The 27,030-nt window shown below is 48.4% G+C and overlaps 1 protein-coding gene across 1 annotated transcript; it reads left to right on the top strand.

Annotated features, from left to right (window-relative positions):
* The first annotated feature begins 3,048 nt into the window (after window positions 1-3,048).
* Window positions 3,049-25,170, top strand: tgfbi (transforming growth factor, beta-induced). Its single transcript, XM_076739782.1, has 17 exons — window positions 3,049-3,276; window positions 3,966-4,064; window positions 13,810-13,874; window positions 14,392-14,549; window positions 15,245-15,409; window positions 17,674-17,820; window positions 17,922-18,063; window positions 18,161-18,373; window positions 18,862-18,999; window positions 19,555-19,697; window positions 22,185-22,321; window positions 22,702-22,832; window positions 23,302-23,426; window positions 23,510-23,612; window positions 23,862-23,929; window positions 24,179-24,206; window positions 24,286-25,170. The coding sequence occupies exons 1-17, from the start codon at window positions 3,164-3,166 to the stop codon at window positions 24,339-24,341; spliced, it is 2,031 nt and encodes a 676-aa protein (XP_076595897.1). The 5' UTR covers window positions 3,049-3,163; the 3' UTR covers window positions 24,342-25,170.
* The last annotated feature ends 1,860 nt before the right edge of the window (window positions 25,171-27,030 follow it).

The raw sequence follows: 27,030 nt of genomic DNA, 5'->3' as shown, positions 1-27,030 counted from the left end.
TTTCAGCAAACCGATGATGATGATGATGATGATGATGATGATGATGATGGTGATGGTGATGGTGATGGTGAATACCAGGTGCTGCATTCAGGGCTGTGGCTTTAACTCTTCATCCCACTTACTGATTCTGACACGATGAAAGTGAATCTGTGAAGGTGTTTCTGTGCCACAGATGCAGGTTTTGTGTTCAGACCATGATCCAGACCACAATCCAGACCACAATCCAGACCACGATCCAGACCACAATCCAGACCACGATCCAGACCACGATCCAGACCACAATCCAGACCATGATCCAGATGGTGTGAACAGGCTGCTGCTGCTCCAGTCCGTTTGGGTGGAGCAGCACCACAATGTGAAAAAGGTAAAACTGGCTGTAAAGATGAGCGTCCACACTGAAGACACTCTGAGAGATTCCTCACTTCACATGAAAGACAGACAGACAGACAGGCAGACAGACAGAGACAGACAGACAGACAGACAGGCAGACAGACAGAGACAGACAGACAGACAGACAGGCAGACAGACAGGCAGACAGACAGAGACAGACAGACAGGCAGACAGGCAGACAGACAGGCAGACAGAGATGAAGTGGTGGTAAAGGCTGGTGAAAACATGGTCATACCTGCGTCTTCTTCTTCTTCTTCTTCTGTGGACAGACACTTGTCTGGTTCCAGACAAGTGTCTGTCAAAAGCTGACGGATGAGCTGGAGGCTCCGGTCCAGACAGCAGCTCCTTCTGCACCTCCCCATTAAAGGAGTCCGGCCTGCAGAGACTTAAATCAGTCGCCTGACTGTGTTGTGGTGAAGACGTTAAAATTCTCCTCATCAGTACAGTATAAACGCCAGTGATGAGTTCACTGACGCCCATCTTTAAATGTTGTCTGTAGCTCGTGCTTTGTGGTCTGATCGATGAAGAGCTGTTGAACCGGAGAGGAAGAGGAGAGGAAGAGGAGCATCGCCGTGTCCATAAATCTTTACCTCATGCTTGTTTCTGAGGCACCAGTGACAGGAAACAGTGACTGACTCAGTTTCATCCTCACACTCACCAGATCACCAGATCAGTGACTGAGATCTCTGGAGGTCTGAACCAGATCCTCGGCCAGACGGGAGGAGACACGGTGGGGAGAGGATCTGTTCAAACCATCAGACCTCAGCTGGACGTCTGCTCTGTCTCCTCACTGCTTGGTCCTGCAGGACAGCTCGAGTATATGTGTTTACCAGGCGTGAACAGTGAGGACAGACGACTTCTTCCTGTCTGTAGAGCGGGGACGTCTCCGTCCGTGAATGTGCTGCTCAAACTTTAACTTTGGCTCCTCAAACGTTTCTAGAAAAGAAACTATGTGAGGAGTTTAAAGTGAAAACAACATGTGAGACGAGGAGGAGGCGCAGATAAACCGGCTCCTTTAAAGCTCAAATGCCGCAAACACTTTCATCCTGATCCAGTTTCTAAAGTCACAACCTGCAAAGTGATCAGAGAGCAGACACCTGAAGTACTCAAGTACAAGTACCTCAACTTTGTACTTAGATACAGCACTGGAGTAAATGTACATAGTTCCTTTGCACAGCTGTGTGTGTGGATCTGGACGTCAAGGACACAACGTGGACACCAGAGACCGAACGAGTGGACACCAACGATCTGTTGATGAAGACACTCTGTCGTAATCAGCTGACTGCTAACGTTAACCTGCACGCCATCTGAGGGCAAAGAACAGCGAGGAACAGCGTCCAATCAGATCACATGACAGAGCCATCAAAGCTTCTGTCTCACATGTGAGCAAGTTCTCCTTTTTCCAGAGTGTCCCTGAAGGGTTCAGAGAACTGGAGCTTCTGATGAACACACCATCCTCATCCTCCTCCTCCTCCTCCTCCTCCTCATCACCATCATCATCGTCATCCTCATCACCATCCTCATTCTCATCATCGTCATCATCATCATCCTCATCCTCATCACCATCCTCATTCTCATCATCATCATCATCACCATCCTCCTCCTCCTCCTCCTCCTCCTCCTCATCATCATCATCCTCATCCTCATCACCATCCTCATTCTCATCATCGTCATCCTCATCACCATCCTCATTCTCATCATCATCATCATCATCATCCTCATCCTCATCATCATCATCCTCATCCTCATAATCATCATCATCATCCTCCTCCTCCTCCCCCTCCTCCTCCTCCTCCTCATCATCATCATCATCCTCATGCTCCTCCTCCTCCTCCTCCTCCTCATACCCCTCATCATCCTCATCCTCATCATCATCATCCTCATCCTCATCATCATCACCATCCTCATTCTCATCATCATCATCCTCATCATCCTCCTCCTCCTCCTCCTCATCATCATCATCCTCATGCTCCTCCTCCTCCTCCTCATACCCCTCATCATCCTCATCCTCATCATCCTCATCCTCATCATCATGAAGTTAGTGTTTGCTGAGTTCACAGGAATCTCTCCACCTACCGGTGGTGTGTTCACTTTTTCTTTGTTTCCTGGAAACAGATTTTCACTGATTTCTCACCATCACCATGACGACAGAAACACAAATACTGAAGTGCCTCCATTTTTCTTTCTTTTTCTTTCTTTCTTTCTTTCTTTCTTTCTTTCTTTCTTTGTCCTTCTCTCGTTCTTTCTGGCTGTCCCTTTCTTTCTTTCTTTCTTTCTTTCTTTCTTTCTTTCTTTCTTTCTGTTTCTGTTTCTTTCTTTCTTTCTTTCTTTCTTTCTTTCTGTTTCTGTTTCTCTTTCTTTCTTTCTTTCTTTCTTTCTGTTTCTCTTTCTTTCTTTCTTTCTTTCTGTTTTTTCTTTCTTTCTTTCTTTCTTTCTTTCTGTTTTTTCTTTCTTTCTTTCTTTCTTTCTTTCTTTCCATCTGACAGCCTGACAGTCTCCTCTGAGAGTTTTTCTCCTGAGTTGGTTTTCATATGTCGCTGAACTGAAGGGACTCAGTTCTTCTTGGTGTCTGATGTCTTGCCCCTCCCCTGTCCTCCTCCCCTCCTCCTCCTCCACCTCCTCCCCCTCTGCTTTATAAATCAGACCCGTCCTGGATCCTGGAGGGACTGCGGGCTGCAGAGAAGGAAGAAGAAGAGAGAAGAGAGACCGAGAAGAAGAAGACGAAGAAGACGAAGACTGAGCAGCAGCAGGAAGATTCCCTGTCTTGTTGAAGATGAACTTGTGTGTGCTGGTCCTGGGTCTGGCCCTGGTTCTGACCCTCTGTGCAGCCCGGTCTCCGTACCAGGCGGTCCTGCAGCACAGCCGGATCAGAGGCCGGCAGCAGGGGTGAGTTTATACACACTGCTGTCATCTTCCCATGATCCTCAACGTTACTGACCTCTATTTGAATCTCTTTCTGCTCGATATTTGTTTGTGTTAATAATGACGCTCAGCTGTGACTTCAGACTTCACAAAGACTTCATGGGCTTTCAGCTCCAGATTGTAAGGTATCTTCATCAGAGTCTTCCCCACTTAGGCTGCAATGGCCGATACCACCTTTATTTTAACTAACTGCTCGTGCTCAGATTCAGTGCTGAAAATTCACTTTATGGTTCAAATGGAAAGTTCTGATGTCCCTGAAAGCAGCATAATCTTCACCTGTCCGCCTTAAAAGCCTGTAAATCTTCGGTCAGGTTGAGGTGGAATCAAGCAAACAGCTGAGTTTGACTGAAAGTGTGAACTCAGCAGAAATCTTTCTGTGGTTTTGTTCTCAGCTTCGAGTCGACTGATGTGAAACTTTCTGTCACTTTAAAGGCATTTTATTCTCCTTCAAGCCGCAAATGACTTCATGTGTGTTGCTGAAATTAAAGGTTTCTGGTTGTTTCTGATTAATAGCAGCTGCTGTTAGTTTAGTTGAAGATCTTCATCATGTTCAGTGACAGAGTTCACTCAGGCACATTAATGAACGGCTGAATTTGACCCTCGAGTGTTTCTCTTCGTCTGCGTCTCATCTTTGCGTCTCTTCTCTCTTTCAGGCCGAACGTTTGTGCCATGCAGCAGCTGAAAGGCACTGACAAGAAATACTTCACCAACTGCAAACAGTGGTACCATCGCAAAATCTGTGGAAAGCCCACGTGAGTCCGAGCGTCCGTCAAACTGTCTGCAGTCGTTTGATTGGATCACACATGTGCACTCATGAATGTGGACGCCTCTGTTAAAACACACAGTTCTTGTTCTCAGTGAGTCTGAAACTGTTGACTTTGCTCTCTGTGTAGTTTGGGAGTTTGTGTTTAGTGGACGGAGGAATGTCCCCCTCCAGAGGTGTCCTCGCCTCTTATATAACCTCTGAAGGAGAACTTCAGTCTGGCAGAACCATCAGTGTCAGTTTACGCCAGCGCCCAAAATCTGCTCCGAGGTTCGTTTAAAGGACGAGTGCGACTGTTTGCTTTGAGCTTTTGACTCGTTTGACTTCTCTGCTGCTCGTCGTGGAGTTTCAATCAACATACGCATTCCTGCCAATGCTCTACAGGTGGTGGTACTGCACCAAGATAAAGACAGTGACGAAGAAGAAGACTGAACATGAATGAACGTAGAAAAATCATCTAAACAAATTTCACGAGGAAGGAAAAGTGTTGAATACTGATTGTAAACAAACGTATAAAGGAAATCTCCACAGAGCACCTGCAAATGCTTCCCCCGCGGTGCTAACATGCTCACATCAGTATGCTAGCATGCTCTCAGTGACAATGCTAGCACGCTTACAGTGGCAATGCTAGCATGCTCATAGTGACAATGCAAGCACGTGCTGGCATGTTCACAGTAAACATGTTAGCATGCTCACAGTGACAATGTTAGCATGTGCTAGCACGCTCACAGTGAACATGCTTGCACGTTCAGAGTGACAATGCTAGCATGCTCGCAGTGAACATGTTAGCGTGCTCACAGTGAACATGCTAGCAGGCTCACAGTGGCAATGTTAGCACACTCACAGTGAACATGTTAGCACGCTCACAGTGACAATACTAGCATGCCCACAGTGAACATGTTAGCGTGCTCACAGTGAACATGTTAACATGCCCACAGTGAACATGTTAGCGTGCTCACAGTGAACATGTTAACATGCCCACAGTGAACATGTTAGCATGCTCACAGTGAACATGCTAGCAGGCTCACAGTGGCAATACTAGCATGCTCACAGTGAACATGTTAGCATGCCCACAGTGAACATGTTAGCATGCTCACAGTGACAATGTTAGCATGCTCACAGTGAACATGCTAGCAGGCTCACAGTGGCAATACTAGCATGCTCACAGTGAACATGTTGGCGTGCTCACAGTGAACATGTTAGCATGCCCACAGTGAACATGTTAGCGTGCTCACAGTGAACATGTTAGCATGCCCACAGTGAACATGCTAGCAGGCTCACAGTGGCAATGTTAGCATGTGCTAGCACGCTCACAGTGAACATGCTTGCACGTTCAGAGTGACAATGCTAGCATGCTCGCAGTGAACATGTTAGCGTGCTCACAGTGAACATGCTAGCAGGCTCACAGTGGCAATGTTAGCACACTCACAGTGAACATGTTAGCACGCTCACAGTGACAATACTAGCATGCCCACAGTGAACATGTTAGCGTGCTCACAGTGAACATGTTAACATGCCCACAGTGAACATGTTAGCGTGCTCACAGTGAACATGTTAACATGCCCACAGTGAACATGTTAGCATGCTCACAGTGAACATGCTAGCAGGCTCACAGTGGCAATACTAGCATGCTCACAGTGAACATGTTAGCATGCCCACAGTGAACATGTTAGCATGCTCACAGTGACAATGTTAGCATGCTCACAGTGAACATGCTAGCAGGCTCACAGTGGCAATACTAGCATGCTCACAGTGAACATGTTGGCGTGCTCACAGTGAACATGTTAGCATGCCCACAGTGAACATGTTAGCGTGCTCACAGTGAACATGTTAGCATGCCCACAGTGAACATGCTAGCAGGCTCACAGTGGCAATGTTAGCACACTCACAGTGAACATGTTAGCACGCTCACAGTGACAATACTAGCATGCTCACAGTGAACATGTTAGCGTGCTCACAGTGAACATGTTAACATGCCCACAGTGAACATGTTAGCATGCTCACAGTGAACATGCTAGCAGGCTCACAGTGGCAATACTAGCATGCTCACAGTGAACATGTTAGCATGCTCACAGTGAACATGTTAGCATGCCCACAGTGAACATGTTAGCATGCTCACAGTGACAATGTTAGCATGCTCACAGTGAACATGCTAGCAGGCTCACAGTGGCAATACTAGCATGCTCACAGTGAACATGTTGGCGTGCTCACAGTGAACATGTTAGCATGCCCACAGTGAACATGTTAGCGTGCTCACAGTGAACATGTTAGCATGCCCACAGTGAACATGCTAGCAGGCTCACAGTGGCAATGTTAGCACACTCACAGTGAACATGTTAGCACGCTCACAGTGACAATACTAGCATGCTCACAGTGAACATGTTAGCGTGCTCACAGTGAACATGTTAACATGCCCACAGTGAAAATGTTAGCATGCTCACAGTGAACATGCTAGCAGGCTCACAGTGGCAATACTAGCATGCTCACAGTGAACATGTTAGCATGCTCACAGTGAACATGTTAGCATGCCCACAGTGAACATGTTAGCATGCTCACAGTGACAATGTTAGCATGCTCACAGTGAACATGCTAGCAGGCTCACAGTGGCAATACTAGCATGCTCACAGTGAACATGTTGGCGTGCTCACAGTGAACATGTTAGCATGCCCACAGTGAACATGTTAGCATGCCCACAGTGAACATGTTAGCATGCTCACAGTGACAATGTTAGCATGCTCACAATGAACATGCTAGCGCTGTCATACTCTCTGTCTGAGGAATCAGTTTGTTGTGAAGTGGAACAGATCAGCGGTCGATCTTCAGATTCATGTTTGGTGGACTTCAGACAGACTTGAAGACCTGAAGGTTTCTGGGGAGCTCGTTGAAACTGGTCTTGAAGCAGAAATGCAGCACTTTGACTTCTACTGGAGTCGTTTTCTGTTTGTTCCTGAAGCTAAAAGGAATCTGATGCTTTGAGACTTCACACACACACACACACACACACACACACACACACACACATTATTAATGAGGCTCTGGCAGCAGTGGACCAGCTGTGCTGCAGATCCCACTCTGCATGGGCTGAACAGGATTAAAGCTCTGTGTGTGTGTGTGTGTGTGTGTGTGTGTGTGTGTGTGTGTGTGTGTGTTGCAGTCAAACGCTCCTCTTGTAAATGTGATAATCACCTGAAGACTTCCAGTCTGCTCTCAGGTTTTCGTCGTCACCGTCGTGTCGAACCTCAAACTGGGCTTTGAGCTCGCGGTCGTTGGCGGCGAGCAGCAGAGGAAACGATCCCAGAATCCTCCCAAAGTCATTCTATAAACACCTTGTTGAGCATGCAGAGAGGAGGAGGAGGAGGAGGAGGAGGCTGCCATCCTGGAGGTTTCAGAGAAGCTTTGAATTCAGAAGCTGTTTGTCCGCCTGCTGCAGAGACTGTTTGTCCAGCAGGCTGACTTGGACAGTGTCTTTACTGAGGACCTGTCCTTCAGGACACTTTGATCCTGTTTCAGCTGTCAGCGTTTTGGCCTTTTGAACCAGCTGAAAACACCCTGAAGTGGACTTGAAGGACAAATTCTGGGTGCAGGTTTAAGTACTGATGCTGTCTGCTGGTATGTGATGGCAGTCTTTGTCTCCGTCCACCCTTTAGTCCAGGTCTAGAGAGTCCAAATACGGGCTGGACGCTGGTACGTTGGTCTGAAAACTAGAGCTGGTTCTCAGACCAGATCAGACCGGCTCTGCTACAGGGGGCGACCGCAGGCCAGACGCTGGGCTCCGTGTTTTTTACACTGAAGTCATGTGACATCATGTGATCACGTGATGAGCTCTTTGTGACATCATGTGATCAATGGTGATTGCCTGCCTTTGAGCTCTCTGATTGGTTCGTTCCTCAACGTCTCGTCGTTCAAAGTGATTTATGTCGGCGTGGATTGGTGTTTTTAGTTCCCATGGAAACGGCTGGCTGAGCGTTTTAACAGTTGAAGTGATTCATCGTCTCCATGGAGTCAGTTTCCTTCCTCTCTGTCTGTCGTCTGTCCTCATCAGTCCTTTTTCTGTCCGTCATTTTTCTTCTTTCTGATCATCTGTTTTCTGTCTTTTGTTCTCTTTCTTCTTCTTCTTCTTCTTCTTCTTCTTCTTCCTCTTCTTCTTCTTCGGTTGGATGTCTTCTTCTCCTCTTGTCTCTTCGTGTTTGTCTCACCTGTTTCTCATCTGTCTTCTGGTCAGAATGTTTGGGAGGACAGCAGCAGTCTGTCTCTGTCTCTCTGACAGGGACAGAAGCATGGGGCTGGAGGGAGGTCTGGGGCTCAGATGAGTCCTGAGGGGCCGCTGGTGGGTGAAGCTTCCTCGGGTGGAGGCCGGCACATATATCACAGCTGGTCCAGGTCTGAGGACGTCCCTGAGTCCTGTCTGTGGACAGTTTGCTTTCAGAGGTTCAGAGGACGTCTTTCATCAAATTTACTCTCTGGGACAAAATTAGGACGTTCACGTTCTGCTGAATGTTTTGTCAATGTGAGGACGCTGTGCTGTGAGGGAGGTGAGGAGGTGAGGAGGTGAAGGAAGTGACGGAGGTGAGGGAGGTGAGGAGGTGAGGAGGTGAAGGAAGTGACGGAGGTGAGGAGGTGAGGAGGTGAAGGAAGTGACGGAGGTGAGGAGGTGACGGAGGTCTGATCAGTGGTGGATGAAATCTCTTTCTGTTGCTGTTTTTCGTCGTGTTGCAGCTTCAGTGGCTAAATAAAGTTTTTAAGTTCAGGTCAGGTCGGCTGTAAACGGACTGAAGAGTGTCAGTTTGTGTGTGTGCTCACAGTGTGTGTGTGAGTGTGTGAGAGAGTGTGTGTGTGTGTGTGTGTGTGTGGTTCAGCAGGATGTTGGACGTTCAGCCACAAACAGATTCTTTCAGCTCACGTCAGGAAGGAAAAAAAGAGGAAGTGAGAGTTTCTGTGGAAGTGAACACACACACACACACGCACACACACGGACACGCACACACAGACACACATGCACACACACGCAAACACACACATACACACACACACTCGTATCTGACAGTTGAATTAGATTTACTGTGTAAGCCGGTGTTTGAAGTGTGTGTGTGAAGCGTCTTTGTCCTCGGTTTGTGTGTCACTGGGTTTCTGTGGAGGAGGGTCAGAGGTCAGAGGTCAGCAGGAGGAAGACTCATAACTCTCTGCGTACTTTCACTTCAGTAGAAGTATTTGGAGTACTTCTTCCATCACGTGTTGCACTCGCTGGCCGGCCAGCAGCACACGTTTCCAGACTGTTCCAGGCCGAAGACGCTCAGCGCTGACGTCCTGTCGGGGAGGACGTGGTCAACGTAGCGCTCGTGCTAACTGTGCTAACAGGACGTGTTTACAGGTGAACGCGCAGTAACGCCACGTGTGTTTAGTGAGTACTGCTCATGTATTTGCTGATGTGGGGGAGGTTCTCAGCTGAATCCTCAATGTGTTGAACTGTTCGATGGACTCCTGTGGACGTGTCCTCAGCTCAGCCTGGACGGACAGTAACAGAGACACAGCAGTAGGGAGTGGATGGAGCCATGTCTGCTGCCTGATTGGTGGAGGAGGAGGCGTTGTCATGTCTGTGGAGGTCACACTCTTCAGTCCGGCTCTTTGATTTCAGCACTGCGGTTTGTTATCTGTTGCCATGGTTACCAGCGTCCACACCGTCTGATTGGACAGAACCTCAGATTCCTCAACGTCCCTGGAAAAGACATTTTGTCTCAGACCTGGTTCCTGCTTTGGTTTGGAGATGCTCTATGAGACAAATGGTCTGACTCCTGATTAAACTCGCAGACTTACTGTGAGCTCGCCGCCTGAGTCGCCATGAGCTCGCCGCCTGAGTCGCCATGAGCTCGCCACCTGAGTCGCCATGAGCTTGCCGCCTGAGTCGCCATGAGCTCGCTCTGTTTGTTTTGACAGAAATCCACAGCGGCCATCTTTGTTTATGCACAGACCAAACGGGAGTCGAGTTTCCATCTGGTTTGATAATCAGACCAGTGTGTGTGCCAACACACACACGCACACTCACACACACTCACACATGCACACACACACACACACACACACACACACACACACACACACACACTCACTGACACACACACATTCACTCTCTCGCACACACACACACACACACACACACACACACACACACACACTGTCAGTGGCTGATCTATGAGTTTTTCCTTTCTGTCTCCAGATGTCAAATTTGATTCAATGAAAGAGGCTGCTGCTTCACCTGAACACCTGACAGAGCTGAACACCTGAACACCTGACAGAGCTGAACACCTGAACACCTGACAGACCTGAACACCTGACAGACCTGAACACCTGAACACCTGACAGACCTGACAGACCTGAACACCTGACAGACGTGACAGACCTGAACACCTGACAGACCCGAACACCTGACAAACCTGACAGACCTGAACACCTGACAGACCCGAACACCTGACAGACCCGAACACCTGACAGACCTGACAGACCTGAACACCTGACAGACCTGAACACCTGACAGACCTGACAGACCTGAACACCTGACAGACCCGAACACCTGACAGACCTGACAGACCTGAACACCTGACAGACCCGAACACCTGACAAACCTGACAGACCTGAACACCTGACAGACCCGAACACCTGACAGACCTGACAGACCTGAACACCTGACAGACCTGAACACCTGACAGACCTGACAGACCTGAACACCTGAACATCTGACAGACCTGACAGACCTGAACACCTGACAGACCTGAACACCTGAACACCTGACAGACCTGACAGACCTGAACACCTGACAGACCTGAACACCTGACAAACCTGACAGACCTGAACACCTGAACACCTGACAGACCTGACAGACCTGAACACCTGAACGCCTGACAGACCTGAACACCTGAACGCCTGACAGACCTGACAGACCTGAACACCTGACAGACCTGACAGACCTGAACACCTGACAGACCTGAACACCTGACAGACCTGACAGACCTGAACACCTGAACACCTGACAGACCTGACAGACCTGAACACCTGAACACCTGACAGACCTGAACACCTGACAGACCTGAACACCTGAACACCTGACAGACCTGAACACCTGAACGCCTGACAGACCCGACAGACCTGAACACCTGAACACCTGACAGACCTGACAGACCTGAACACCTGACAGACCTGACAGACCTGAACACCTGAACACCTGACAGACCTGACAGACCTGAACACCTGACAGACCTGAACACCTGACAGACCTGAGAGACCTGAACACCTGAACACCTGACAGACCTGACAGACCTGAACACCTGACAGACCTGAACACCTGAACACCTGACAGACCTGAACACCTGACAGACCTGACAGACCTGAACACCTGACAGACCTGAACACCTGAACACCTGACAGACCCGAACACCTGACAGACCTGAACACCTGACAGACCTGACAGACCTGAACACCTGACAGACCTGAACACCTGACAGACCTGACAGACCTGAACACCTGAACACCTGACAGACCTGAACACCTGACAGACCTGAACACCTGAACACCTGACAAACCTGAACACCTGACAGACCTGAACACCTGAACGCCTGACAGACCCGACAGACCTGAACACCTGACGACCTCCTCGGTCGACTCAGAAGGTGATGAATCCTCACCTTTAGATGTTTGATTGACAGCTCGCTGCTCATTGGGCAGAAGAACCTGAGCTGTTCGACGGCAGATCAGCAGACTGATGAGTTCTTAAACGTCTGTTGATTTTACTGAAAGTCTCAGTGGACACGGCTGAACGCAGCTGGACTGAAGCTGCTGATTTAACGTTAAGACCCGACTCGCTGACCATCTGTGATCCACCGCTTTCGTTCATCTCACATGAATAAGAAAAGGAGACGTTGGTGAGAGATCAGCCTGCAGCCTCTGCTGCTGAGATGGAACGATCAGCGACTGCTCGGAGTTCAGTTTCCTCCTTAAAAACATGAAAACATCGTCCTTTTATATGAAGCCATTCTGTCTGTATCTGTGATGTGCCTGAAGGACAAACGCCTGTTTCTCTGGGACATTTTATTTTGGAGAGATCGGGAAGTGAGGAGGCCGTGGAGGCTCCTGGTGGTTTAATGTTTTTTCTGGCGGTGAGTCTGGGTCCCCCGTCAGGGTCTGGTCTGGCTTCAGATTCTTCTTTTCTCTGAGGAAATGAGCTTTATGAGCCCAGACGGCTGAGCCACATTTATTATGGAAATCTCTACAGGAAGTCATGAAGGGTTCTGCTGGGCCTCCACACTTCATTACAGCCGCTAGCTGGAGCGAAGCTCAGAGGCCTCTGACGGTCGCACTCGAGTCGTCCTGAAGCACGAGAACACAGGAAATGAAAAAGGTCTGAAGCTTCTCTTTAAATGAAGACGAGTTCACTGAGCATCCGACGCTTCAAGCTTTTGTTTGCTAGCTGTTGCCAAATTTGAGTCACTTGATTTTTGTTTCACAAAAACTGAGAACAGAGTCTCATTTTGTCCTTGATTTCTAGACATTTAGCATTCTGAGGCTACAGCTGTCGCCGTCTCTCATTAATCCAGTCCTCATTGTAAACTCTAATCTGCTCTGTCTTTGTCATTGCTGCTCACCTAGCATTGCCATTAGCATTAGCATTAGCATGAGCACAGACGATGATCGGGTTTACCTGGAGCGGAGAAGCTGAAACGTATTTCTTTAGTGAACTTCTGGAAGGTTGAGATGTTTGACCGTTGACATAAACCCTGATCCGACTCTGATAAGTAACTTAATGTTACATCCGAGTACTTGATACAGTTAGCTTAGCTTAGCATATCATAAATGTCGGCCTGCTGCCTGCATGTTTTCACGTCTCAGAGGATGAATTTAGTCCATAAACCGTCAGATAACTTCACTGACAGACTCTTCTTGTTAACAGGTCTAACAGATACATTGACTTCTGAACAGTTATTGGTCAGTCGTACTGTGCTGTTCTCCAGGCTGTTCTTAAAGCTACAGGCACACCAGCAGGCCACCATGTTCTCTGTAAAGACAAACAAGAAGATGAACCAGAGCTCTGGATCAGTTCAACAGCGATCCATTGGACAGTCGCTCATGTACTGATCGCTGATTGGCCCACAGGAAGAGTTCCGTCAGAAACAGGGATTTTAGCTGTTCTGAATCAGGTCCAGGTCAGCAGGGTCCTCAGAAGGACCTGGACCTCCATCAGAGCCGTCGGGACAGTTTGACTGTGAACAACACTTTCCTGTGCATAATTAAATAACATTTCCTGTCATGTAAAGTGGATTATCAGCATCATGGGAAGCTCTTTGTGCCTGACCTCATGGAAACAGGCGGACTGGACCTGGAGGTTCTGCTCAGCAGCTGCATTGTGCACATAATTTTATTAGTATCATTATACACAGACAGGAATTTATGTGTCTGCCCGAAGCAGAAATATTACAGAAAGGTTACGAGGCTCTGAGGTGGAAACAGAGTTTTATTGTTTTTCCTCCTGAGGCTGAAACCTGCAGAAGGTGCTGCTGTGAAAGAGGCTTCAGAGGGGCTTCATAGCGGCTTCAGAGGGGGGGTTGTGCTCCAAGCAGCACAGGAAGACACGAGGCAGAGAGAGGAAGCAGGACGGGGAGTGGACGCTTTCTGGTGACAGTTTGATGGAGGACAGGAAGGAGACGTGGATCCTCATGTGTCTTCTTGTGTCCTCTTGTTTCCTGTTGCAGGGTGATCACCTACGAATGCTGTCCCGGTTATGAGAAGATTCCAGGAGAGAAGGGCTGTCCTGCTGGTATGACCTCTGACCTCTGACCTCTGACCTCACCACAATGTGCACACAGCATCCATAACTCAGACCACTGAGGCTTTCTTAGTTATTGGAGAATAAATTAATTAATAATACCAAGGAACAACAGTTTGACGGTTGAGGACAAATTCAGAGATTAATCCGTAAACATGATTTGTGTAAAAACACTCGAGAGATATAAATTCATCTGTCGAGACACAAAGTGATTCAGAGTTCATTCCAAAATGTGCTGGTAGACAATAAAATGAACTGTGGATTTCTTTTTAGACTTTCCTGTGATGAAGGATTAAAAACAGGATGTGCTTACACGTGTGTGAATGACAACAAACCAAAAGCTCAAACTGTGCTGCTGTGACCCAACCTTCACCCTGAATACAGCCACAGATGCATTGTGGGTGTTCTGCTCGGACGGACAAACACAAGGACCAGTGGTTTATCTTAGCTGCAGCTGACGGGTCATTTGTGGTCGGCGTGTTCATTTTGAGTGTCTGTGTCATTGCAGCTCTGCCTCTGGTGAACATCTACAACACTCTGGGCGTCGTGGGAGCCTCCACCACCCAGATGTACTCTGAACGGGCCAAACTGAAGGAGGAGATCGAAGGTCCGGGAAGCTTCACCTTCTTCGCTCCGAGCAACGAGGCCTGGGCCGCCCTGCCGACAGTCAGTACAATCCCTCACCGCCGTCCTCCCGTTCTCAGCAAGTATTCCCATCAAATAGTCCCATCAAAGACACCACTGTGTCCTCCAGTGTGTCCCATAAGAACTACAGCCAGCAGCTGTTTGAGGACATGAAACTGTACTTCTGAGGAGTTTCAGTAGGAACCAGTGGGCTTGGAGCTGAGAGCCACAGACAGTATTGAGTGACAGACCAACATGTTGATGGTTTGAGTCTGAACATGAGATTTATTGATGCAGAGAAAAAGAACTGCAGACTGATACTCTGTATATCTGAAAAGGTTGATTGGGTGTGTTTCAGGATGTTACAGGACGTAACTGTCTGACACAGCACCCAAGCAGCCTCTTAGCAAACACTTAGCAAACGCAAAGCAACCACCTGGCTACATGTGCACAACGCCCCCTCACCACCAGAGCAAGCACCGTAAACCGGAGCAAAAAGCAGCCGCTGAGCAGCCGCCATAAATACCCTGGAAACCACCATGTAGAATCACCCAGTAGTACTGCATCCACTGCTGTGGCAACTAGCCAGAATACACAAGCAACCACCTGTTAATACACCAGCAACAGCCCCAAAGACCACAGGTTTCTGACTGGTCTCTGAGGCTGGAGCTCTTCATCTGCTCTTCTTCTTCTTCCTGTGTCTCTGCTGACTCTGTGTGGCTGGTGCTGTGTTGCAGGAGATCCTGGACGCTCTGGTCAGCAACGTCAACATCGAGCTGCTGAACGCTCTTCATTACCACATGGTGAACCGCCGGCTGACCTCCGAGGAGCTCAAACACGGATCCTCCTTCGCCTCCATGTACCAGGACTTCCACGTCCACATCCACCACTACAGCAACGGCGTCAGTGACACACAAAATACACACTGTCCCACACACACACACACACACACACACACACACACACACACACACAGATTCAGATTCACATTGTGCTGTTTAGAGTTACAACATAAATATTTGTAGTGAAACACAAACAGTCCGTCTGGAAACAGTGACATCAGCTCTGTGTGTGTGTGTGTGTGTGTGTGTGTGTGTGTGTGTGTGTGTGTGTGTGTGTGTGTGCGTGTGGTGAGTCGTCAGTCGTTCTGACTCAACAGTAGTTTTATTTTGAACATCGCTACTGTAAATCTCATTTAGTTTCCAACGTTTGCTTTTGTTCTGTGGAGATTTTCATCGACTGGGTCTGATCTGGTCTGGTTTTGGGACTGGACTGTTGTGGGTTTGATCTCTTCTAAAACTGCTCCCAGACCTTGGGGGGGGGGGGGGGGGGGGGCTGTTTATTGGCAGTTAGTTGAGGAATTTGTTGAGGGGACATGGTGACCCATCAGGGTCCCTCACATCAGCCCACCCCAGCTGCCCGGGCCCCCACCGTCCCCACGTTCTTTAAAGATGGTGATATATTTTTAAATAAAGTAAAATGAAAGAAAAAGGTGTTATAGTAATATAATCATCAATAACAGCAACAGTAAATAAACAAAGAGGAGAGACGCAAAACATAAATTAACCCGAACAAAGTTATTAAAATAAATGTTGCATGTTTCACTTCTGTTTATAATAATACAAGAAACATTTTCTTTGTGATTAACAGATACTGAAAATACCCCTAATGACAAAACCTTACAACAACAGCAATAAATAAATAAGTAAAATTCAGAAAAATCATTTCATATCAATCAAGGTACGATCACCTGTGTCAGTGAACCTGTTTACTTGTGGACTGTTCCAAACAGGTGTTCACAATAAGCAGATGTTTCCAAAAATCAGTGAAGCCGATGAGCTCAGACATTAATTATCTTGTGTTTGTGCTGTTTTCAGGTGAGTTTATGTCAGAGAGGATCAGGTCAGGTGATCACATTGAGTTTGGAATCTGGGCTGTAGATCCATACGTACATATGCGGAGGATTTATTCTGAAGGTTTGGAGAATGATTGGACGTGTTGATGAAGGAGATTGTCGTAGGAGCAGCAGTATATCATCTGCGTAAAGACTGATCTGAGACGGGTGTTTAGTGTTCCGGTTCCTTTGGAGCAGACGTTCGGCTGCTGCTAATGTAACGGAGTTACTATGTGGTGAGACTCCACTTGCCATAAAAACTTGTCACACAACTTATTTGTCCCATGGCAATTAAACACAGCACCCCTGTGGATTAGGGTCGTCCAACCCGGGGGGGCAGCAGCAGTCGGACCTTGCTGTCTTCCTGGTAGGTGCACGAGTTATGAGCTCTGGCATGTGTCATATTAATTACTTAATTTTAAGGGGTGATTTAAGTTGTCTTATATAAACATATAGCTCCCGTAAGGTTGAGCACGTCCTTTTTTTTTTTTTCATAAAAAGTTGACAGTGTTTTTCTCTTTTTCTTGTGTTCACAAAATGGCTAATGTTAGACGTGTAGCTAACCTGCATCTTCTTTTCATTTTACATTTTCTAGACGTGTATGTGTGTGTGTGAGAGAAGACCGAGGCTGACCGTATGTCGATCTTTCTGCCAGAGGTCCGAAATAAATGGCGAGTTGCCAACAGTGATGGTCTTCGTTCTATGAGTCACACAACGCAACGAGAAAGAGTACAACGCCGCTACACTAACGGTTCGATGAAAATGGGAAGTAGTCCACAGAGTGGACATCCTGGAGCTTTGTGAGGTTTGCTCGTTGGTGATGAAGATGGCTGAGGTGATAGTGATGAATATGTTGTGTGGCAGCAGTGTCGTGCTGAAGTGATGAGTGCATTAAGTTAAACGGTCTGCCAGGGTTTCTGGATTCATGTCGACCTTTAATAAAATCTGTTTGGCTCTTTGCGTTTGGTGTTGTGGTGTCTCACTGGTGATTTAATGTGCACGCAGATGAGGGACGGGCCTTTCTTAGCTTTTTTTAGGACCTGAAGTGTCGATAGGACTCAGCAGGGAAGCCATCAGGTCAAGGCCAGTGGAGAGTTTGTCTTGTGGTTTTTGATGAGTCGAGTCTGTCGGTTTGGTCTGAGTTGTGGTAACTCGACGCTCTCGAGAAATGAGTAGATACCTTCTTGACTTGATTCTTTCTCTGATGAGCACAGATCGCTGTAAAATCTTTGGATGACTGTCAGATAACAGATCTTTTCTTCGCCTCCTCAGATTGTGACGGTGAACTGCGCTCGTCTGATCAAACCTGACCAACACGCCACCAATGGCATCGTGCACGTGGTCGACCGCGTCATCACCGCCGTCTCCAACGACGTAAGCACGCTTCTCGAAATCGACGACGACCTGGAGACGCTGCGTGTGAGTACAAGACGAGTTTTACTCAGAGCCAGACTAGAAGGCGGAGAAGGTTGATGTGAGTGTAAGCCTTCAGTCACTGACTTCCTGTTCCTGTGTTTCAGACCGCGATGACTGCTGCAGGTCTGACCGCCATGCTGGAGAACGAGGGTCAGTACACCGTCTTCGCTCCCACCAACGAGGCCTTTGAGAAGATTCCTCAGGAGACCCTGAACAGGATCCTGGGAGACCCTGTGGCTCTGAGAGGTGACCAGCAGGAGGCGCTCTGACTCTCTGTATTAACTATAACCTCATGAACTGGACCCTGATGTTAGCCCTGGTGTGTACCTGTCCGCCCCCCCAGACTTGCTGAACTACCACATCCTGAAGCACATGCAGTGTGCCGAGTCGATTGTGTCGGGGACTCCGATGGAGACCCTGCAGGGCACCACGCTGGAGGTCGGCTGTGACGGAGACCAGATGACGCTGAACGGGAGGGCCATCATCTCCAAGAAAGACCAGCTGGGAACCAACGGAGTCGTCCACTACATCAACGAGCTGCTCATCCCGGACTCAGGTACTGGGTACTACAACAATGCTAGTAATACTGAGTACTACAGCAATACAAGTAATACTACCAACGCAGTATCGAATACAGATACTTCTACTGCATTTAATACTGAGAGAACTGCTATTAGAACAATAGTAGAGTACAACATAATCCAAACTGCTAAGGTTGAGTCATCCACTACAACAACAAACTACTCAGCTCTTACCCAGGTACTAGTACTACAAATAATACTAGTACTGTATCTAATACTGAGAGTACGTCCATCAAAAGTGTAGTACATCACATCCAAAGTAAACTGAAATAAAGACATCACTGAGCTGAAAATACTGCTACTACTGTATAGCTCTAATACTGCATATGATACTGAGAGTACCTCTGTCAAAACTACTGAAGTACAAAATACCATATCCACAGTCACTGCCCAGCAGTATAAGTAGTATTTGCAGTACTTTAATGTCACATTGACTCTGTGTTTATTGTTTGTTTTTTTTTAGCCAAAGTTCTGCTGGAGCTGGCTGAAGGCTCATCTGTTGCCACAGCAACCAAGCTGTTTGTTGAAGCGGGTCTGACCCCCCAGCTGACGGGCGCCGAGGCGCTGACCATGCTGGCCCCCCTGGACGATGCCTTCACAGGTCATTTTCTCTCTGCACCGGTTCATGGTCGCTGACCAAGTACAGCTTTCAAATAGGACAGTACTCACTGTGTACTCACAGTGTACTCACTGTGTACTTTCAGTGTACTCACAGTGTCGTACTTTACTGGCGGGCTGCCCTTTATTTGTCGGCCATGTTTGTTGCATCTTTGGGAATTTGTTGTCTTGTTCTTGTCAGTTTGTACTTTGTATGTCAACTCACATGTTCAGTTTTTTTTTTTTTTTATAAATGAGCCCTCTCATAATTAAACACTCAGTGGCCACTTTATTAGGGACACCTGGGCAGTCTGCTGCAGCACTGATGTGCCATAAAGTTGCCTGTGATGTTCAATGATGGAAGCAGCTCTCTGTGCGTTCAGTCGAGCACCTTAAACTTTGATCAGCGTGTCGCTGAATCAGAACCTGAACATGAGAAACCACATTAGACCAGGTGAGCTGCTGTCGAAGACCGCCCAGGTGGAATAAAGGGGCCACAAATGTGTGACCAACCTGTTTGTGGCAGGAAGCCGTCTTTACCTGTGTGTCTCCTGAACAGGGAGTCTGACGATGACGCCTGACATGAGGAAGCTGATGACCAATCACATCCTGAAGGGGCAGCTGTCCTCGAAGTCTCTGTATCACGGTCAGGAGCTGGAGACGCTGGGAGGCCTCAAACTCAGAGTCTTCGTCTACAGAAACGTAACAGCTTTCTTTGTTTTTGTTCTTTGTTGACTCTTGATATAGAATCACGTCACTTTTCATCTGCCAATGGCAAGTCAGCTTTCATGTTCAGCCCAGCAGCTGCTGTTGTGCTCTCATTGTGACAGTAAATCAATGATTTGTCGTCATGGCAGGTTCACTTCTGAAAACTCGAGTCTGCAGACTCACCTGGTTTCTGGTCGGTGAGACATCGTTAGCCTGTTGGCAGCTCTGACTGTTCGTGTAGCGCCATCATCAGGTCAACATTTGAATGTGTTCAACACTTAGTTTCTGATCAAATACCTGCAGAACTACATTCCCATCAGCCTCAGCTGCACTTTGTACTTACTGCTAATTTTAAGGCTAAAATGCTAACATGCTAAACTAAGGTGGTGAACATTATACCGGCTAAACGTCAGCATGCTAGCATTGTCACTGTGCTGTTAGCATTTAGCTCAAAGCAGCGCTGTGCTCTGCGGAGCCAACAGTCGACACTGGAGCCTTGTTTTTCATTGGACACTGGAGCCTTGTTTTTCATTGGTTCATCTCATGAACGTCTCACAGAAAGATTCAAGTCTTTGTGGTTGTTTGACGTCAGCTGACTCAGGACGAGTCGTCCAACAGATTTTCTTCTGCTGTGACGTGGAGCTGTAAACTCACCTGCTTGATGGATCCATTGATTTCTGAGAACCGATCAGTTTTTCAGTCACTGGATGTTTGGCAGCCTGTCTGACTGTGTCGCCTGTTGCCGGGCAGATTGTGCAGCTTGTCTGTTTTCATTGGCCAAAGACGCTGTCTCTTCATCCTCAGAGATGATTCGATGAGGTCACTGAATCCACGCTGCTCCTCGGGAATTACGTAAACGCCGGCGTGAATCAGCTTCTCTGTTTGTGTTCGGTCTCTGTTGGTTTTCAGTAATGATGTGAAGCTCAGGATGAGAGCAGGAAACATGGCGACCGTGAACGCGTCCCACGCTGCGGCCTCATTTCCGCGACCACATGTGGTGATGATGTCATCTGCAGCCTCTTGTGGCGATGAATCAGAGCTGCCTGCAGGCAGACAACCAGAAAAATACAAGTTCTGCACGCAAGGGCCACCGGGACTCAGCAGGGGCCCCACGCGATGCCAGCGTCCATCACCAACCAATCAGCTTCACAGACACAGCGAGAGTCAGGTTGAGGTCTGAGACCACAGAGCTTCTCTGTGAACTGAGGAGGGGGGTGGTTCAGACCGAAGGCTGAGACTGAACGGTCTCTCATTCATTCATTCATTCATTCACTCACTCATTCACTTGCTCACTCACTCACTCGCTCGCTCGCTCGCTCACTCACTCACTCACTCACTCACTCACTCACTCGCTCATTCATTCACTCACTCATTCACTCGCTCATTCACTCACTCACTCATTCACTCGCTCGCTCGCTCATTCACTCACTCATTCACTCATTCACTCACTCGCTCGCTCATTCACTCACTCATTCGCTCACTCACTCACTCATTCACTCACTCGCTCATTCATTCACTCACTCACTCACTCACTCATTCACTCGCTCATTCACTCACTCACTCATTCACTCGCTCGCTCATTCATTCACTCATTCACTCACTCGCTCGCTCATTCACTCACTCATTCGCTCACTCACTCATTCATTCACTCACTCACTCGCTCGCTCATTCACTCACTCATTCACTCACTCATCATTCACTCACTCGCTCGCTCACTCACTCACTCATTCACTCATTCGCTCGCTCGCTCACTCACTCACTCACTCATTCACTCACTCACTCACTCACTCGCTCACTCATTCATTCACTCTCACTCATTCATTCATTCATTCACTCACTCGCTCACTCGCTTGCTCGCTCGCTCGCTCGCTCATTCATCATGAGCTGTCACTCTTCAGATATTGATCGTTGTTCCTGATCAATAAAATTTCGTTGTGGTCGTCGGATCATTTCCCGTCGTGTCGCCTCAGAAACGGTTCGATGTGTGTAAACAGTCGCGGTCGATCCAGTTCAGGTCTCTGGTGGTCTCCTCGGTGGCTCCACGTGGTCCAGGTTCTGGACCTGTGGGTGGCTCACATGTCTGCTCAGTAATGAACTCTGCAGACCACAACCAGCTTCCTGCTTCCCACGCTAAGTCCTTCCAGAAGGTGTGTGTGTGTGTGTGTGTGTGTGTGTGTGTGTGTCTGAGTGTGTGTCTGAGTGTGTGTGTGTGTGTCTGAGTGTGTGTCTGAGTGTGTGTGTGTGTGTGTGTGTGTGTGTCTGAGTGTGTCTCTGAGTGTGTGTGTGTGTGTGTGTGTGTGTGTGTGTGTGTGTCTGAGTGTGTGTCTGAGTGTCTGAGTGTGTGTGTGTGTGTGTCTGAGTGTGTGTCTGAGTGTGTGTGTGTGTGTGTGTGAGATTCACCTGTGTTTGTGTGTGTGTATGTGTGTGTGTGTGTGTCATTCACCTGTGTGTGTGTGTGTGTGTGTGTGTGTGTGTGTGCAGAACCTGTGCATTGAGAACGCCTGCATCGCCGCTCACGATAAGACGGGACGCTTCGCCTCCATGTTCACAGTGGACAAAGTCCTCACTCCACCAATGGGGACATTGATGGATGTCCTGAAGGCAGACGACCGTTTCAGGTGAGCGTCTTCAACAAAGACACGCAGAGACGTGGTGCTCTGTGGACACCGGGACACGATGTGACGTTGACCTGAACGTCTCTTCGGTCACTGTCCCGTCGTCTCTTCAATCGTCCTCAGTGTACGAAGCAGCAGCATGAAGCGTCCACCGTCAGCTGACCTTCATCTCCGTCCGTCCTTCAGACCAGATTCAGGTCACTGTCTGACACATGAGACACGAACGTCGAGCAGGTGGAGGCCGGACTGACGCTCGTCAGGTGACGCAGGTGATGCTGCTGCTCCGTCACTGCTGGATGCGGAGAGGAGGAGCTGGCTCCTCTTCCTCGTTTGTTCCTCCTTCTAACAGAGTGCGAAACAAACCGGCTCCCTCCTCCTTTCAGCCTCCTGGTCGGCGCCATCCAGACCGCGGGTATGACGGAGCTGCTGAATCAGCCGGGAACGCTGACCTTCTTCGCCCCCACCAACGACGCCTTCAACGCCCTGCCGCAGCCCGACCTCAACAGACTGATGCGTGAGTGTGAGACACGAGGACGGATCGGTCCTCTTCATCACAGCGTGTCGGGAAAGTCCGCAGCGGCCATGTTGGTCTTAAAGTGTAGAAGGAAACAACCTTCAGCTCGCCGCCGCTCCGCTCCATGTTTGGTCAGAACATTTTGTTTACGTGACTCAAACGGCTCCAAAGGCTTTTCTGTAAACTGAGTCCGAATAAAGACATGCAGCCAGGCTGGGATGGGAGGGACAGGGGGACGGACGGGGGACGTGGGTGAGGGACTGGGCAGAGGGAGGGAGAGCAGGGGGACGTGGGGGGGGGGGGGGGGCGAGCTCAGCAGAGAACAGCGGAATGTTTGACTGTTACTGAATTTAAGTTAGAAAACATAAATTCTGATGTTGATCAATCAGCTGATCGATCGAGAAGCAGCAGGTGTGCGCTCGAGTCCTCATTGGGCTGTTTGACGTCCTCCGTGTGTCTCCCTCTGCAGGAAACCGTCAAGAGCTGGCAGGTGTGCTCAGGTATCACCTGGGCGAGGGCATGCTGGTCAGCGGAGGAGTCGGCTCTCACACCAGAGTCAAACCCCTGCAGGGAGACAAGCTGGAGCTGGGCGTGGTCCGTCCTCTGTCCTCACCTCCTTTCAATAACTTTATTTAAACAGCGATCAGAAGCGTTGACGGCTGTCCTCTGTGTTTCAGCGTAACTACACCGTGTACGTCAACAAAGTCCCGGTGGCGGACGCAGACCTGATGGCGACGAACGGGGTCGTGCACGCCGTCAGCAGCATCGTCAAACCTCTGCGTGAGTGTTACCGTTCATGACTTTGACCCGTTGGAGCGTCTGTGCTGCGGTTTGGACACGAGTCCACGTGAACGATGGCGTTCAGTCAGCGCAGTCAGTCCATCTTTGATGAGACTTATTATGGGATGTGTTCAGCTCCGAGCTGCAGACGCTTCACTGCGTCCTGCAGTCCACGTCCTGAACAGGTGGAGTTCAGGCGGAGCACAGCATGTCAGTCTCACACATCCCGTCCTGTCGGTGTCTCTGCAGCTCCGAAGGTGGACCGAGAACAAGCCGACGGACCCGCAGCTCCTCTCAGACCGGCCGCCTCCCATGGGGTGAGAACCACAGCTGACACTCTGCGCTAACACCGAGCCGCTAACGGTCACAACACACCCTGACATTTACACCTGACAGTCAGCTGACCAGTGCGCATGAGACAGGTAGAAGACAGAGACACCCTGCACGTCCTCAGTCAGTGATGTCCACACTGACCACTGAACCTTCAGCAGGTTTTCCTCCTTCAGTGAAGTAACGTTGATGTTAATGACCTTTGGGTGAACTGTGCCCTTCTCTCTGTCTCACAGGCTGCCGACTCCAAGAGCTTCAGGAACGGTGAGTTTGCCTCATTTCTGTGTTTTTGAAACCTTCTGTCCCCAACTCTACATTTTCCGTGCATTTCCTGTTTTTCCAGACGACCTTTTCCAGAAGGTGGTGAGGAGTCGCTCCAGCAGGACGATGAATCAGTAGAACAGAGGAGGACAAACAGACGTCAGCAGGACACATTCGAGTGTCAAAGGTCACAAATCTTACAGGAAAAATCCCCTGAAATCCTTTAACACTGCATTTTGATGCTTCCCCGACTCGTCCCGAGTCTGAGAGCAACAAACGTCTCGTCCACCAAAACCCCCAATGAGCTTCAGCTTTCAGCTTCAGTCCGTCGCACAGACGCAGAGAAGCTCTGATTTTCCTTTGTCGCCGTCAAACAGTCAAACACTCGACTGCAAAAGAGACGAAACATCAAGACGGCCGTCAAAAACACGACGCAGAGCGCTGCTCGTCCTCCTCGCACGCGTCTTATCACAGTCAAAGTCCACAGAGAAGCAGGAGCACTTCCTGCCCCGCGTTTCGCCTCACAGGCTTGACACAGGCAGCCGTCACCGTCTGATTGGTGGAGCTCGCTGCGTCACCATAAACGTCCCCTTCAAAGACGCTTTGACAGATTTGTCATCGGTCAAAGACGTAATGCTCGGTGTGTTACTGGAGTGTAATGTTTGATCGATATCAAGTACAGAAATGTTAAAGGAATTCTGGGAAATGTAGGAAAGTGCTAACGAGCTGAGAGTAACCGTGACAACGAGCTTTGATCACCGATAGCTGATCAGATCAGAGTTCATCCCATGAATCAAACAGTGTGAGAGGATCTGAGGGGGATTTTTCTTCTTCATCAGTCAGTCAGACGTCTGTGTGCAGAGAAGAAGAAGAAGAAGAAGAAGAAGAAGAAGAAGAAGAAGAAGAAGAAGAATTTGACAACAAGTTTTATTTTTACCAAAGCAGCGTTTTGTTTTCTGTGTTCTGTAAAAAAAAAAAAAAAAAAAAAAAAGTTTTGACCAAAAGTCGTTTGATGTTTTGTAAAGCGTGTTTGTTTTCGTTGTGTACTCTGTGTGTTGTTGTCCTGTAGCATGTTGGCAGGTCTGAGCTCCAAACAAACAAACAAACAAACAAACAAGGTGACCTGGTGGATTTGACCTTTTTTTCTTTGTGTTTTTGTAAAATAAAGCTGAAAAATGAGCTCTGAGACGTGTTGAGTCGTGTGTGTGCGTGCAAGCGAGCGAGCGTGTGTGTGTGTGTGTGTGTGTGTGTGTGTGTGTGTGTTTTCCGACATAGAAGCCCGCTCAGAGGCCTCAGGGTTCAGGCTGGGTTCACATCTCTCTGGGCTGCAGAGCGTCGACGCGTCACGGCCGTCACGCCGGCTTAAATCATCGTTAACGTGTGCACGTTTCCTGCGTGCACGTTTCCTCGCCGCCGCTGAAGGAGGATCAGAGTTATGAAATATTAATGTGGTCCAGGTGAGGTCAACAGCAGCCGAGTCCAACAGAAACAGAGCTTCTGTGTACAGGGTCTAATGTGAAGCAGTGAACGCCTCACAAAGTGAACCTTCAGATTCCTCTGGAGGGAAGAAGAACGCACACACACACACGCACACACACACACACACACGCACGCACGCACATACGCACAGCTCTCGGAGTAAAACTCTTTCCTATTAACTTCAAATCTTTTGTTTTTTAACTGAAGACAAACAGAAGGATGGAAAGTGTCTTGTCCACACATAAAACCAGGAATAAGTGACAGTAAATACAAACACACACACACACACACACACACACACACACACAGATATGTATGTGTGTATTTATACATGTATGTGTATATTTATACATGTTTAAATGTATTTATACATACATAGAGATACAAATCACTGAAAGACGGAAAGTAAATGAAGATCACCCGCTCCAGGATCGAAGTATTTCAAGTTTCTGTTCTTTTCCTTCATTTATCAGCTGGAGTCACAGCTTCTTCTTCTACAGATTTATAAAAGACGATGCCGTGATGAAGATTCAACTGTCCCACAGTAAAATAACCTCTTGCTCCTTTCTGATACTTGAACATTTTACTGAGAGTACTTCTGGACCAGTGTAAGTACTTTATTTCTAACACAGTATTTGTACCTTTGTGAAGCAGCACACACCTGAACGCTCACCTTTAGCACCGAGTCTCAACCTTAAATACACAAAATCTGCTTTGATCCAAACGTCGTCTGAGATGAACGTGTTCACTCACACGTTCACTTTTGCTTTTTCGATCCTTGACTTTATTGAATCAACTCATTTCTTAAGAGACTCTTTGATTTCCTGTCAGTCTTCAGTCTTGATGTTACTTTACTTTCCTCTCGTCCTCGTCCTGCAGCAGTTTGATACCTTCAGCTAATGCAGAACACATTTCAGCTGCAGGTCTGCGGCTTCTGTCCGTCCTCCTGTGTTTATGTAGAGATGAGTGACAGCAGCAGATAATCCAGGACAGCTGCTGCTCGCTGCAGGACATCACTCAAACTACAGCAGCACACGAGGAAACACAGCGCTGCTGCAGCAACAGGACTATGGACCGTAGGGTGACAGCAGAGTGACAGCAGAGTGACAGCAGAGTGAAGGTTGAGTGACAGCAGAGTGACGGCAGAGCGAAGGTTGAGTGACAGCAGAGTGACAGTGGAGTGAAGTTTGAGTGACGGCAGAGTGACAAGAGTGAAGGTGGAGTGACAGCAGAGTGAAGGTGGAGTGACAGCAGAGTGACAGCAGAGTGAAGGTTGAGTGACAACAGAGTGAAGGTAGAGTGACAGCAGAGTGACAACAGAGTGAAGGTTGAGTGACAGCAGAGTGAC

Source organism: Chaetodon auriga, chromosome 9, assembly GCF_051107435.1.
Source record: "Chaetodon auriga isolate fChaAug3 chromosome 9, fChaAug3.hap1, whole genome shotgun sequence".
Lineage (NCBI taxonomy): Eukaryota > Metazoa > Chordata > Actinopteri > Chaetodontiformes > Chaetodontidae > Chaetodon > Chaetodon auriga.
Note: the sequence above shows the minus strand (reverse complement) of the source record. Positions and strands in the feature narration are given on the sequence as shown.